This window comes from Syzygium oleosum, unplaced genomic scaffold (genome assembly GCF_021117445.2).
Source record: "Syzygium oleosum isolate NSW1041296 unplaced genomic scaffold, Sole_v2.1 Sole_v2.13, whole genome shotgun sequence".
Classification (NCBI taxonomy): Eukaryota; Viridiplantae; Streptophyta; class Magnoliopsida; order Myrtales; family Myrtaceae; genus Syzygium; species Syzygium oleosum.
Window position 1 is genome coordinate 1379227 of NW_026607497.1, and position 12868 is coordinate 1392094.

At 41.6% G+C, this 12868-nt stretch overlaps 1 protein-coding gene across 1 annotated transcript; it reads left to right on the forward strand.

Annotated features, from left to right (window-relative positions):
* The first annotated feature begins 294 nt into the window (after positions 1 to 294).
* On the forward strand, positions 295 to 8781 carry LOC115681223 (probable LRR receptor-like serine/threonine-protein kinase At1g53440). The gene is made up of 24 exons (XM_030605094.2): positions 295 to 454; positions 2303 to 2474; positions 2567 to 2638; positions 2990 to 3058; positions 3158 to 3226; positions 3306 to 3377; positions 3640 to 3711; positions 3792 to 3863; positions 3964 to 4035; positions 4158 to 4226; positions 4314 to 4385; positions 4610 to 4675; positions 4824 to 4889; positions 5084 to 5143; positions 5244 to 5282; positions 5373 to 5419; positions 5519 to 5889; positions 6073 to 6271; positions 6369 to 6506; positions 6817 to 6935; positions 7114 to 7324; positions 7407 to 7644; positions 7789 to 7939; positions 8177 to 8781. The coding sequence occupies exons 1-24, from the start codon at positions 346 to 348 to the stop codon at positions 8588 to 8590; spliced, it is 3039 nt and encodes a 1012-aa protein (XP_030460954.1). The 5' UTR covers positions 295 to 345; the 3' UTR covers positions 8591 to 8781.
* Positions 8782 to 12868: the final 4087 nt, after the last annotated feature.

Genomic DNA, 12868 nt, shown 5'->3' on the forward strand with positions numbered 1-12868 from the left:
TAAAGTAAAATAGTGCAGATGTCATGTATAAGACAAACTTGTCACTGAAAATGACAACGAGGAAACCATTAACTCCTTTTTGTCGATAAATCCGTCTTTCCCTCCAACGGCAGCCCTGTCGCTTTCTCTCTCCGACAAACACAGAGCGCTCGAGAAACCTCATCTCACCTCACGTCCTCTTCCAAAACTCACTCCTTTCCGGTGTCTCTTTGCCCTGTTTTGGCCGTGGTCAAGGCAGCATTTCCGCGTCGGTTTGCACTCGCAAACGGTTTTTCTTCGAGGGGATCGAGGTCGGAGTTTGGGTCGGTGTCGCGCGCGCGCGGGGAGAAGGAGCGGAAGTTAAAGATGGTGGTGCCTCTGGGTTCAGTTTCCAGAGCGGTTGTCTGCGTCGTTCTTGTCGCGATCGGCTCTGCTGTCTTCCGGTGTGATGCTCAACTCTTGCCACAGGATGAAGGTACGCGAGAATGAGAACAACCTTTTGCTTTAATGGCAGTTAAGTAGTTCTTCTTTTTGGCCCTCTGTTTTTTTGGGGATAATTGCTCTGCGAACTCTGGTCCTGAATCTCCCTCTCTCTCTGGCTCTTCTCTGTTGAGGTCTGCAAATTGAACTATAAAGTTTGGAGCTTCTATCGCATTTCTCAGCCCTTTATTCTTTGCAATCTTGTTTCTTGTCCAAGAATTTGTTTTAGAAATTTCTGGGGGTTGCGGGAGATACTGCTTCTGCACTTTCATTTCCTTTTCAGACAACTCTCCCTAGCAGACAGGGCAGGGACCGAGGCGGCCGACGGCGCTCGCCGCCCCGGCCGCTCTAAAAAGTATACTTTTATGAGAAAATTTAAGCATAGTTTTCATCTCCCATCTCTTAACCTAAAAATCCTACCTCCATAATCAGATTATCGAATCCTTCCAAGTACTCTCTCTTTGCTCAATTATTACACAGATAATCTTACTCTAAACGGCCGAACCGGCGTATTTTACCAAAGAGGCCCTTGTCAATCCTAATCTTGTTCGGAAAAGAAATATAGTTCTCAAGAAAAATTAGCGGAAAGGAAGTTCTGGGTTTTCGATTCAGTCAAACCTCGTCTGTCTGGGTCCACACAGGCCCATCTCTCTCGGACAGATTTTGAATCCGTGCATGCATGGTGGGTGCGTCCAACCAGAATGTTAAAGAGTGAAGAATAAACGTCAAGCAGTACTTTCAGTGCAGCAGTTTGAGTTGATATCTTCTTTTGAAACGAAAATGAGATATGAGGTGGGTTTGGATTTGAGAGAATACGTGACTCCATATGATCTTATCACTTGTCCAATTAAAATTCTGTGATGTTGATAGTACACAGTATTTTAGATATCTTTCTATATTGAATTCATGCTGTCAGATCAGTGGTCTTGCGTCGGGTAGCAATAATTGTGATTAATGGGCCTTCCTGGATATTGCCACCAATTCACATGAAGACCACTTGCAATTTGGTTGCACTGATCTTGATATGTATAGAAAAATTCCTGCTCTTTTTCAAAAGGGTCTGAAAAGGTACCATCACATAATTATGTGAGAAGCAATATGACCATCGCAAAATAAAGATTCTCTCTGTTATCAGCCAGCTAATACCCACTAGCGATGAGATGCTCGAGAAAATGGCATTCATTTCTTGGATTGCAATGTGAAAAGACCAATTGGTTTTTTGATCCCTTGATTTGGTCAAACATGAGAAGATAGGATACTAGTCCTCTCTCACCTAATAAATGTACATTGTTTACTTTTCCCGAAGAAAGTGTAGATTAAATGTCCTGCTGGTCAAACCTCTATTTGTGACTTTCTTCTGCTATTCTAATGTGGAAGGTGGCATTGGCATATAATATGCATGACAATGGAATGAATCTACCATGATCGTTTGTAACTATATCTAATCTTGCAAGCTCATCTTCCCATATAGGCAGCTTGTACAAGCACCTAGTTTTAATTGAATCAAGAAAATAGGATGCATTGTATGAACTTTACTCGTTGCTCTACAGTCCCGAGATTGAATAAACCTTTCTTACTTGTGGTCGAGCCAATTATAATCATTTTAACCGAGGGGTGTTACCTTCGCTGGCTCCAAATTGTTCTGTGCTAATGCACTAAACGTGTCACATAAAATAAGTACTTGTATTCTGACCAAAAAAAAAAAGTACTTGTACGGCTGGAGCCTTATTACCACAAACAAACTCACAAGCACCTGCTGGTGTACTCGTTCGTTTGGTCCTTCTAAATCTCTTTCATATTTCCAGCAATGGATACTGATTCAACTTCTGGTTTGTGCTTGCAGTTGATACACTGAAAACAATCGCCACGAAATTGCAAAACGAATACTGGAATGTAAGCGAAACGTCATGCAGTGGGGGTATTGGTCTAAACGTGACCTTGGCTTCGGGAATGATAAGCAACGTGACTTGCAACTGTTCCTTCAATGACAGCACAGTTTGCCATGTCACAAACATGTATGGAAGACCTGACAGTTATTTTCGTTTCTTTCCGTATCCTTCTTTCACGTACATCAAATGCAATTTACCTATTCTTCTTCGTTTCGCAGCCAGCTGAAGGGACTTAATTTGACAGGGACTTTTCCTGATGAATTTGGCAACCTCACTTACTTAACAGAAATGTAAGTTAGACTTGACCGCATGATATCTTCCCATCTGGAAGGTAATTAGGCCAAAGAACTTGTATGTGTCTGATGGGCCATGGTTCTTAATTTTCGTGAGGAAATCACAGAAAAGCATGCTACGGGTTGGGTGAGGACTATTCTGGTTCCACCTTATCTTATTATGGACAGTGTTTTGCGCAATTCTGGATTGATCGTTTTTAAGCACTTGGTTATCAATTTTCTCAAAGCATGTATCTGTTTGAGAAATGTAGCAACCGTGGAAATCTAAATGGACCAATTTTTTGGAAGTTTGGCAAACTATTGCTTGATAATTGTAAAACTTCTAAAGCGAGTGTTCTTTGCAAGCAGAGACATCACTCGTAACTACATTAGTGGATCGCTCCCCACAACTCTTACTCAGATACCACTTACCGTTCTGTAAGTTAATCTTATCATACATTAGGAATCATCATCACAATTTAATTAGGAGTTCTTAAAAAAAGAAGCATCCTTTTTGTTTTCACTTTGGTGCTTCAGGTCAGCACTTGGAAATCGCATAAGTGGTATTCCCAAGGAAATTGGCAAAATCAGCACGCTGGAGGAGCTGTAAGACTTGCTATAAATCGTATGCCTTTGCATTGAGAATGGGTTATACCTGATGGTGATACATTTATGTCTATGCTAGCGTATTAGAGGACAATCTGCTTGAAGGCGCTCTTGAGCCGAACATTGGAAACTTGAGCCGCTTAAGGAGACTGTAAGTAAATTGGAGTACATTAATTGGCACACTTTTGCCTGGATAACACATTTGAGAAGTCCTTTCTTAATGTTCGTGAGCTCTCTTGACTGCAAGATTATGAAATAAAAGATCTGAGTTTAATCCTCCTGCTTAAATTGGAACAAAGTTTCTCTTCTTTTGGGGAGATGAAAATACACTTTGTTCTATGTTATGTACACTTATACATTGAGACATGATCCTTCAGTATTCCTAATTCCTAGATCGTTTTTTTTTTTTGCAGTCTTCTATCTGCTAATAATTTCACGGGAACAATACCTGAATTATTTGGCAATCTAAAGAACTTACAAGATTTGTAAGCAGCATCATAATTCTTTTTATTTCTTAACATGCTGAATTTCCTTTGAGGGATTTTTACCTATTGACCACTTGCAGTCGCATAGATGGAAGCACATTATCAGGAAAGGTACCTAATTTTATTGGGAATTGGACCAAAATTACAAGATTGTATGTATCCCAATACTTCTCAATTAGAGCCAAAAAATTTATTTATATGATTAATGAGATACTCGAAAGTTGTTCTTATATTGCGGCAATAAATTTTTAGGGACATGCAAGGCACATCTATGGAGGGACCTATTCCTTCAAGCATATCTTTGTTGACAAACTTGAAGGAGTTGTGAGCATTCAATGCTGTGCAATTGTTCTTTGTCTCTTATAATCTTGTAAGATTTTGTTATGTCTCAAAAAGGTAGGATGGACGTTAATGTTGTGTGATGGAGTGGTTTTATATGCGTCCAGGAGAATATCTGATTTGAAAGGTCCAAGCTCCAATTTTCCTGATTTGCAACGCATGAACATGAAGTATTTGTGAGTTCAATATCATGACTATTTGATTTGCTTCTTTTGTCTCTTTTTATAACTGATTACCACTAACTATTGTTTTTCACGTCTCAGGATTCTGAGAAATTGCTTGCTTACTGGCTCAATTCCAGGTTACATTGGGGAAATGACAGGTTTGAAGATATTGTAAGTTGTTGAAATAATGTGGATATTTCATTTGATTGTAAGATATATCTTCTGTTCTTTGTGAAGTCCAGTGGACCGGTTATTAAGCACCGACAGTTTATTGCATATTTTGAGAAGAGACTTGTTTCCTGGATGAGAAAGGCCTCAATCTGAATTACATGAACTTCTGCAAGTTTTCTTGAGAAAACTATCTGATTTGTCTCCTTTTCTTCTTCTTTGGATAGAGACCTGAGCGACAACAGATTGGCCGGTCAAGTTCCTGACACGATGGGAGAGGGTCTGAATTACATGTAATTACAAATTTTCTTGACTACTCCTAATGTCTCAGCAAATATGTAGTTGACTTTCCTTCCTCATTAGTATTATATACACCACATATAGTTGGGTTCCGAACAATTCTTTGGACAAGTGTTACATGACTTTTATTTGTGAATGTAGGTTTCTGACAAACAACTCCCTTACTGGAGCAGTACCCACTTGGGTAACAAGCAGCAAGGAATTTCTGTTAGTGTCCTATGAAAATATCCAGTTTTTCGTTGTTGGTTTTCCATACAATTTTCATAGATTGCAGGATTTGACTCATAATTGTTAGTATGAGACTTATGGGTTCACATCTGATATGTAACTCTTCAATGTTACACTATTATTATTTACGGAGGTGAATATGGGCACTAACTAGGTCAAGGTATGAACTGCAGCGACTTATCTTATAACAATTTCACCGGTTCTCCTCCAATTAGTTGTCAGCAATCAAAAGTGTGAGTCAATGCACATTCTCTCTGAAGGCAGAAATTTTATAGTTTTGTCTCGTCCCCACATTTCTAGAGTTATTATTTAACCCATTGTGTCGCTTTTCAGTAATTTGGTTTCTAGCTATTCATCCAACGGAAACAACTTGTAAGTCTCTTTGACTAAGAACTATACTAATTGTTGATAATTGCGTGTGAACATTATATTGCTGACAATCTGTCTGGTCTATCCCATTAGGCTCTGGTGCTTGGAGAAGGATCTACCCTGTAGCGGGAAAGCACAATGTGGGCTTTACTATGTTTGAATTGTTGTTGAGCATAAATTGTCGAGCCACTTTTGTCCCCTATCGTGTCTTATGCAATTTCATCCAACGACGCATGCAGACCATTCCTTGTTTATCAATTGTGGAGGAAGCAAAATGACTTTTGAGGGGGATCAATATGAAGAGGACACCAGTCCAAATGGGCCATCAGTTTTCTCTTCTTCTTCTTCAGAAAAGTGGGCTTACAGCAGCACCGGGTTTTATACGGGAAATGATAAAGCTGGTTACACAGCTAATAACCCATTTTCTACGAATGTGATCGGCTCAGAATTTTACCAAACGGCTCGTCTTTCCCCTTGGTCAATCAGATACTATGGCCTTTGCATGATGAAAGGAAGTTACAAAGTGCGGCTCCATTTTGCCGAAATTCAATATTCCAACGACGAAACATTTAGCAGCCTTGGGAGACGTATATTCGATGTATCGATACAAGTAAGTGAAGTGAAAATTGGCACCCGATTATTATTTTAATTTCATCTATTCTGCTGAGTTATCGTCTTTTGTTGAGGAATTTGACTTGGGAAATTGTTGTTATGACTTGGTGCGTGATAGGGCTGCACACAACAATCTGACGAGCACTATCTTTTCTTATCGAAATTCGTGTTAATTCTGCAGGGCAATCAAGTGTTGAAGGATTTTAATATTGCAGAGGAAGCGGGAGGTGTCGGGAAGGGCATATACAAGGACTTCGATAATGTCACTGTGAATGGCAGTACTTTGGAGATTCATTTATATTGGTCAGGGAAGGGAACAACAGCCATTCCCGATAGAGGTGTCTACGGACCACTCATTTCCGCTATTGCAGTGACACCGAGTAAGTCAACGCTGACGCACATTTCTCTATTATCCTTTCCTCATGTGGTCATTGAAGCATTCACGTATAAATCTATCATGTTTTTTCCTGCTCGTAGACTTTCACGTTGGAAGCAATGGACTATCAGCTGGAGCAATCACTGGAATCGCGGTAGCTTCAGTACTTCTCCTTGTATTGATATTACTAGTCCTTTGGCTGTCAGGATTCTTAGGCGGCAGAGAAGTTAAAGATCCAGGTGAGATTATCATACTGACATGTCTGCTCATGCAGGACTATGTCACTCTTTGATTCATTGCACAAGTATGATGCTTAATTCAAAATCGTATTTATCTGCTTTCTTTGTACTTTTTGTGGAATTCTTATGAGTAAACTATGACACCAAAAGTTGGCCTTTTTTTCTTTTAACTAAGATTGCATGTCTTTGAGGCATGACCATATAGGTGAATCGCTCCTCGGATTGAGAGTTTGTTGAAGAACTGCGCTTTTCCTTCAATTATTATTATCGCATTCCTGAGATACACCTTGTCTGTTTTTTTTTTTTTCAGCATTACGTGGGCTAGATCTTCAAACTGGCCATTTCACTTTAAGGCAAATCAAAGCTGCTACGGGCAACTTCGACTCTGTGAATAAGATAGGGGAAGGAGGATTTGGGCCAGTTTATAAGGTAATTCACAATATATTCATAACTTCATTCTCCATTCAATGTGAAGGAATTGTCTGATAAATTCAGTATGTGTCTTTGTTTTAGACTTACCAACCTGGATCTGGTCACGCCTACCATTTTTTTTAATGAAATAACATCTGATTAGTTATGAGTCTTAAATTCATATGATTAATCTCAGGGAATATTGTCGGATGGAACTATAATTGCTGTGAAGCAGCTTTCTTCAAAATCAAAGCAAGGCCATCGTGAATTTCTCAACGAGATAGGCATGATATCTGCTCTCCAGCACCCAAATCTTGTAAAGCTTTACGGCTGCTGCATTGAAGGAAATCAGTTGTTGCTAGTTTACGAGTATCTGGAGAACAATAGTCTTGCTCGTGCACTTTTTGGTAAAAGATGCTTTTCCTAAGCGGACTAATATGCTATAAATGATCATTCAACTGAACTCTCTGTCTCTCTCTCTCTTCCCAGGACGAGAAGAGCAGCTGATTGAGTTGGACTGGGCCACGAGAAAGAAAATATGTTTGGGAATAGCAAGGGGATTGGCTTACCTTCACGAGGAATCTAGGTTGAAAATTGTTCATAGGGACATAAAAGCGACAAATGTGCTGCTTGATAAGGAACTAAATGCCAAGATCTCAGATTTTGGTTTGGCCAAACTCGATGAAGAAGAGAATACACATATCAGCACAAGGATAGCTGGAACAATGTAAGACTTCTGTTATTCTGGTTGATTCTCTTCTTTTAATTAGCTTTATCTAATGAGCTTTTGATTGCTACAAATCTGTAATGTTTTCCCTGAATGTCCTCCGTCTATGGCCATATTCACCATTACTACTTTGCCTTGTTTCAGAGGTTATATGGCTCCTGAATATGCAATGAGGGGCTACTTGACAGACAAAGCTGATGTCTACAGCTTTGGAGTCGTCGCTTTGGAAATTGTCACCGGAAAGACCAACACAAATTACAGGCCAAAGGAAGAATTTGTTTGTCTCCTTGACTGGGTAATGTATAGCGACTCTAAGTTTTATAGAAAAAGAAAAGATGGTTAGAAGCTTAGAGTATTGTCATGTTGATATGTATGCATGAGCATGCTCAGCGGTGGAGAACATGAAAGCATGAACATGATGAGATTTCATCTATCAGTAACCTATTCCCCTCAATTGTTCCTAAAACTGTTTTCTGTTTTTAAAAGCAAGATAACCGACTAATCTTCTATTTCTATTTGTACATGATGAAAGGCCTATGTGTTGCAAGAGCAAGGGATCGTTCTTGAACTCGTGGATCCATGTCTCGGCTCAAATTACTCTGAGGAAGAGGCAATGAGAATGCTAAACCTAGCACTACTATGCACCAATCCTTCACCAACTCTCAGGCCGCCAATGTCATCTGTGGTGAGCATGCTTGAAGGAAAAAGTGCGATTCAAGCACCGATAATCAAGAGCATGGCAACAAATCCAGATCCTAGGTTCAAAGCCTTCGAGAGGATAGCTAATGATAGCCAAACAGATGTCTCGACATTCTCTCAGGACACTCGCCAGCTGCCTGGAAGCATGTCCATAGAAGGTCCATGGATTGATTCCTCAGCTTTTTTCACGAGTAATGATGAGACCCACGGCCATTCTTCAGAGAGCAAGCTTCTCCCAGATTTTTAGGACTCGGATTCGTTCAGTAATTATTATGTGTTCATCGTTTGTTCTATCCAATAGTGTAAAGGAATTAGATGGTGGAAATATAGGGAATAAGAATGTCCCTGAAAAATGTTTTGTAACCACATTATTGTCCATCCAAGTCCTTGCATGAGAATTGAGCTTGCGCTGGCCTTTAGGCACATGGTCTGGCTTCATCTGGGTGACTTTTAATTGTATGAATTTTCGTACTTTGAATTTTTTGGGTACAGCACGTGCATCATAAATTCACCCATTTTCGTTCATGGATTTCCTTTATCGTTTTAACTCGATTTGATATGACATAAGCACATAAGATCTCGAAGTAAGTTTCAGGAATGTCTAGTTGCTAAGCTCACGGTACACTTACACTAAAAGAGGTTGACCTCTTAAAAACACTCACCAGCATTGACTCGTTGAAGACTCGAAATTCCTCAATTTTCACATTTTTTATGAAGCTCAGGAAATGAAACTTATGAGGCCATTTTCTTCTCATTAATATGATTCCATGGGGTTGGTGCAGTACGGATAATTTCATATAGGACGAAAAAATTCATAAATGTATGTAGGTGGGGCCTATCAAGTTCACATAAAAGTAAAAATAATAAATAAATAAAGTAAAAAGCACGGAACCTGTGCCTAGTATAAAACAAACTACGGTTCACAAATCCACATGCTTTCGGGTTGGATAATGAGACAGAAAAGCAGAATCACAATTAAAATGTGTGATTTTTAAACTCGACAGGTACTGCCCAATCAACCGTGCGATGAGTGGATGGTATTTGACTGATAATGATTTTCCACGACGAGAAAACATGCATGTGTCACGGCCCGAAGAATTGGATCGTTCCTGAGGTTTTCTGGATGATGGACCGTGACCGACCCCTGGACGAGAAGGCGGGCCCCGAGTGTTCTAGTACTAGGGTTTTATTGATGTCTTCTAAAATACTCCTGGGGGCGGGCGATACGGTAATTGTACCCTTCCGTAATAAATGCGGTAGGTGGGGTAGTTGGAGGAGTACGATCTCGACCGTTGAGATCGGGGTGAGATATACGGATACGGTCAGCCCGATACTTGTATATAATGGGGTCTCCTCCCCCTCATTTTATCATCTCTCATTTTCAAGAAGCAATACAAAGTTGAGAGCTTCTCTCTCTAGAGTTTCTCTCTCTAAAGTTCTTGTGAGTGTGAGTGTGGGAAGGCTTACTTGGGGAGAAATTCCTAAGGCCGCACGGGTGTGGGAACGCTATATCAATCGGCCCGTGACAGATGCATGTGTCATGGCCTTGAACCATTCACGAGGGTTATGAACGAAGGATCGTGACTAATCCATGAACGAGTGGGCACACCTTGAGGATACTAAGTCTTATGATTTTTTTGATGTCTTCTAAAATACTCCTGGAGGCGAGCATTATTGTAATCGTACCTCATTCTTGTAACTCTATTGGCCGATAGAGAGGTGGCCTTTGATAGGGAGGTGTGATCTCCACCGTTAGATTGAGGAGAGATCTACGGATATGGTCAGTCCTGTACTTGTATATAAATGGGTCTCCTCCTCCTCATTTGTACATCTCAATCTCAAGAAAAATACAATCCAGAGCTTCTCTCAGAAGTTTCTCTCTCTAAGATTCTTATGAGTGAGTATGGGAAGACTGACTTGGGAAGAAATTTCTAAAGCAACATGGGTAAGGGAACATTAGATCGATCAACCCATAACAAGTGGTATCGGAGCCAGAATGGCCAAGGGCACGATGGAGCATCATTCCGATGTATCGTCCGACGTGACCAACAAGGGTGCTGGTGATCATTGTGGAAGGGCTCTCACGAGGCTAGCTACCAAGGCAAGGAAGGACTGTGATAGCTTGAGTTCAAGGGACGTGATGGAGGACTTAGAGACCTGCATTAGGGGTGTGCACAGGAATCGGAAATCGCCCGAATTGCCCGGAACTGGACCCGACTGGCCAAGAACCGACGGTTCTTATGGGGACCGGTCCGATTCCCAGTTCCAACTTACTGGAACCAATGAGTATTGGTCTGGTTCCCAGTTTTAAGTGTGGAATCTCCCACCCGGACTTGACCGATATATATATATATATATATGAAAAAATACAGCTCGCCCGCCTTTTTCTTAGAGAAACTATCATTTGGAAAATCATATTAAGAGACATGCTTCTCAGACACGTTGAAAGGTAAATGTAATGACAAACTCCCCGCCTTTTTCTTAGAGAAACTATCATTTGGAAAATCACATTAAGAGACATGCTCCGCAGACACGTTGAAAGGTAAATGTAATGACAAACTCCCAATTCAATGTTTGAATTGAAGAGGTATAAGTACCTACTAGTATAGCATTAACACTCCCATCCAGTCAGTGATGAACGAGACACTCTGTTTTAGATACCATCTCAATAGCAAAAGCAAATGTAGGGGCCGTTTCCTCTCATGAATATCTTCTGCAATTTCCTTTTCCTTGCTTCCTCGTCACCTAAAGGTAAATTTTCAAAATTAATTGATGAGTACAATTTTATAAGGATTGAGGACCGGTTCCAAGGATCCATCCGAGAACCGTACCGGACTAGTGGTCCAATTCCCATTTTTAATTTTTCAAAACCGGTCCTTAGTGAGTGGTTCCTGATTCCAGGGTGGGAATTGCCCACCCGGAATCGGGAACTGCCTACCCAGACCATGCTCACTCCTAACCCGCGTGGCAAGGATGGAGCTTGCCCTAGGGGACGTCCAACGAACAGTCAAGGACATTGCCGTACGCATCGAAGGAAGAGAGACCGAAACAGGGGAGCTCGAGGCCGAGGTGCAAGAGCTCAAGTCCAGCTTGGGAGAACTCCGAGGGGAGATGCTAGGTGGCCTAACCGACACGTCCAAGGAACTTCTGCAATGGGGTGATGCCTTGGAGGCCTTGGTGGAGGCCATGCATTATGAGATGACCGAACTTAAGGTGAAAATCGCCAAGATGGAAGGAGCACGCGTGAACGGGGTGGTCACCATGCAAGCTAGTCCACGAGTGGACGCTCCAAATTCTAAGGAGTTCAAAGGCTCGTGGGTGGCCAAGGATGTGAACAACTTCCTATTGTACATGTAGCAGTATATCCAAGCGATAGAAATCACCAATGGTGCTCTTCAAGTAAGTACTACTGCCATGTATTTGACTGATAACGCCTTGCTGTGGTGGCATCGTAGGTCAGATGATAGGAGTGGTGAACCTATCACTATACCCAAGTGGAAACAAACAACCAATGGCCCCTCCAAAGGTGAAGGCGGAGGTGAATACATGAAGGGACGTACCTTCAAGTGTTTCTTATGCAACAGTGCGCACATGGCTCGTGATTGCCTGATGCAAGGAAAGCTTACAGCCCTTGTTAAGGCACATAAGGAGGAGCAAGAGGAGAAGCGACTCAGTTCGTTGCGAATCCTATGCTCAATCAAGTCCAAGAAGGCAAACAAATCCAAGGGAATTATGTTCGCAGATGTGACGATCAGAGGACCACGATGAGTGCTTTCGTGGACACTGGGGCATCCGATCTATTCATCGCAAAGGAGGTCGTGAATAAACTCAATCTTCGGGTTGAGAAGGGAGCCAGTTGGCTCAAGACGGTGAACTCCAAGGAGGTCCCAACAAGCGGGTTGGCTAAGGACGTGGAGTTTCAACTCGGACAATGGAAAAGTAAAGAAACTATCGAGGTAATCCCACTCAACGACAATGACTTTGTTATTGGATTGGGATTCTTATATACGATAGGTGCTCTTGTTGGCCCTTTTGCCGATTGCCTATGCATCTTGGATGTACGTTGTCAATGCGTGGTCCTAGTCAAGGATTATTCAGGACGTGACCGAAAGATGCTCTCGACTATATAAGTCTCTAAGGAAGCAAAGAAAAGTGAGGCTACTTTCTCAGCGACCTTGAAGGTCAAGGACTCTAAGGGTGAAGGGAGTGATGTCCCAACAGAGGTAACCCGAGTCTTGACTCTTTCAAGGATGTAATGCCTCCTGAACTCTAAAGAAGCTTCCGCCTCGAAGGGAGGTGGATCATAGGATCAAGCTTGTGCCTGACGCTCGACCACCCGCCATGGCACCCTACCACATGGCACCTCCCGAGTTTGAGGAATTGGGAAGATAGCTCAAGGATTTACTCGATGTTGGCTATATGCAACCATCAAAAGCTTTGTTTGGCACTCGGTCTTGTTCCAAAAGAAGCATAACGGTTTACTCCGAATGTGTATCGACTGCTGGGCGTTAAACAAGCTGACGAT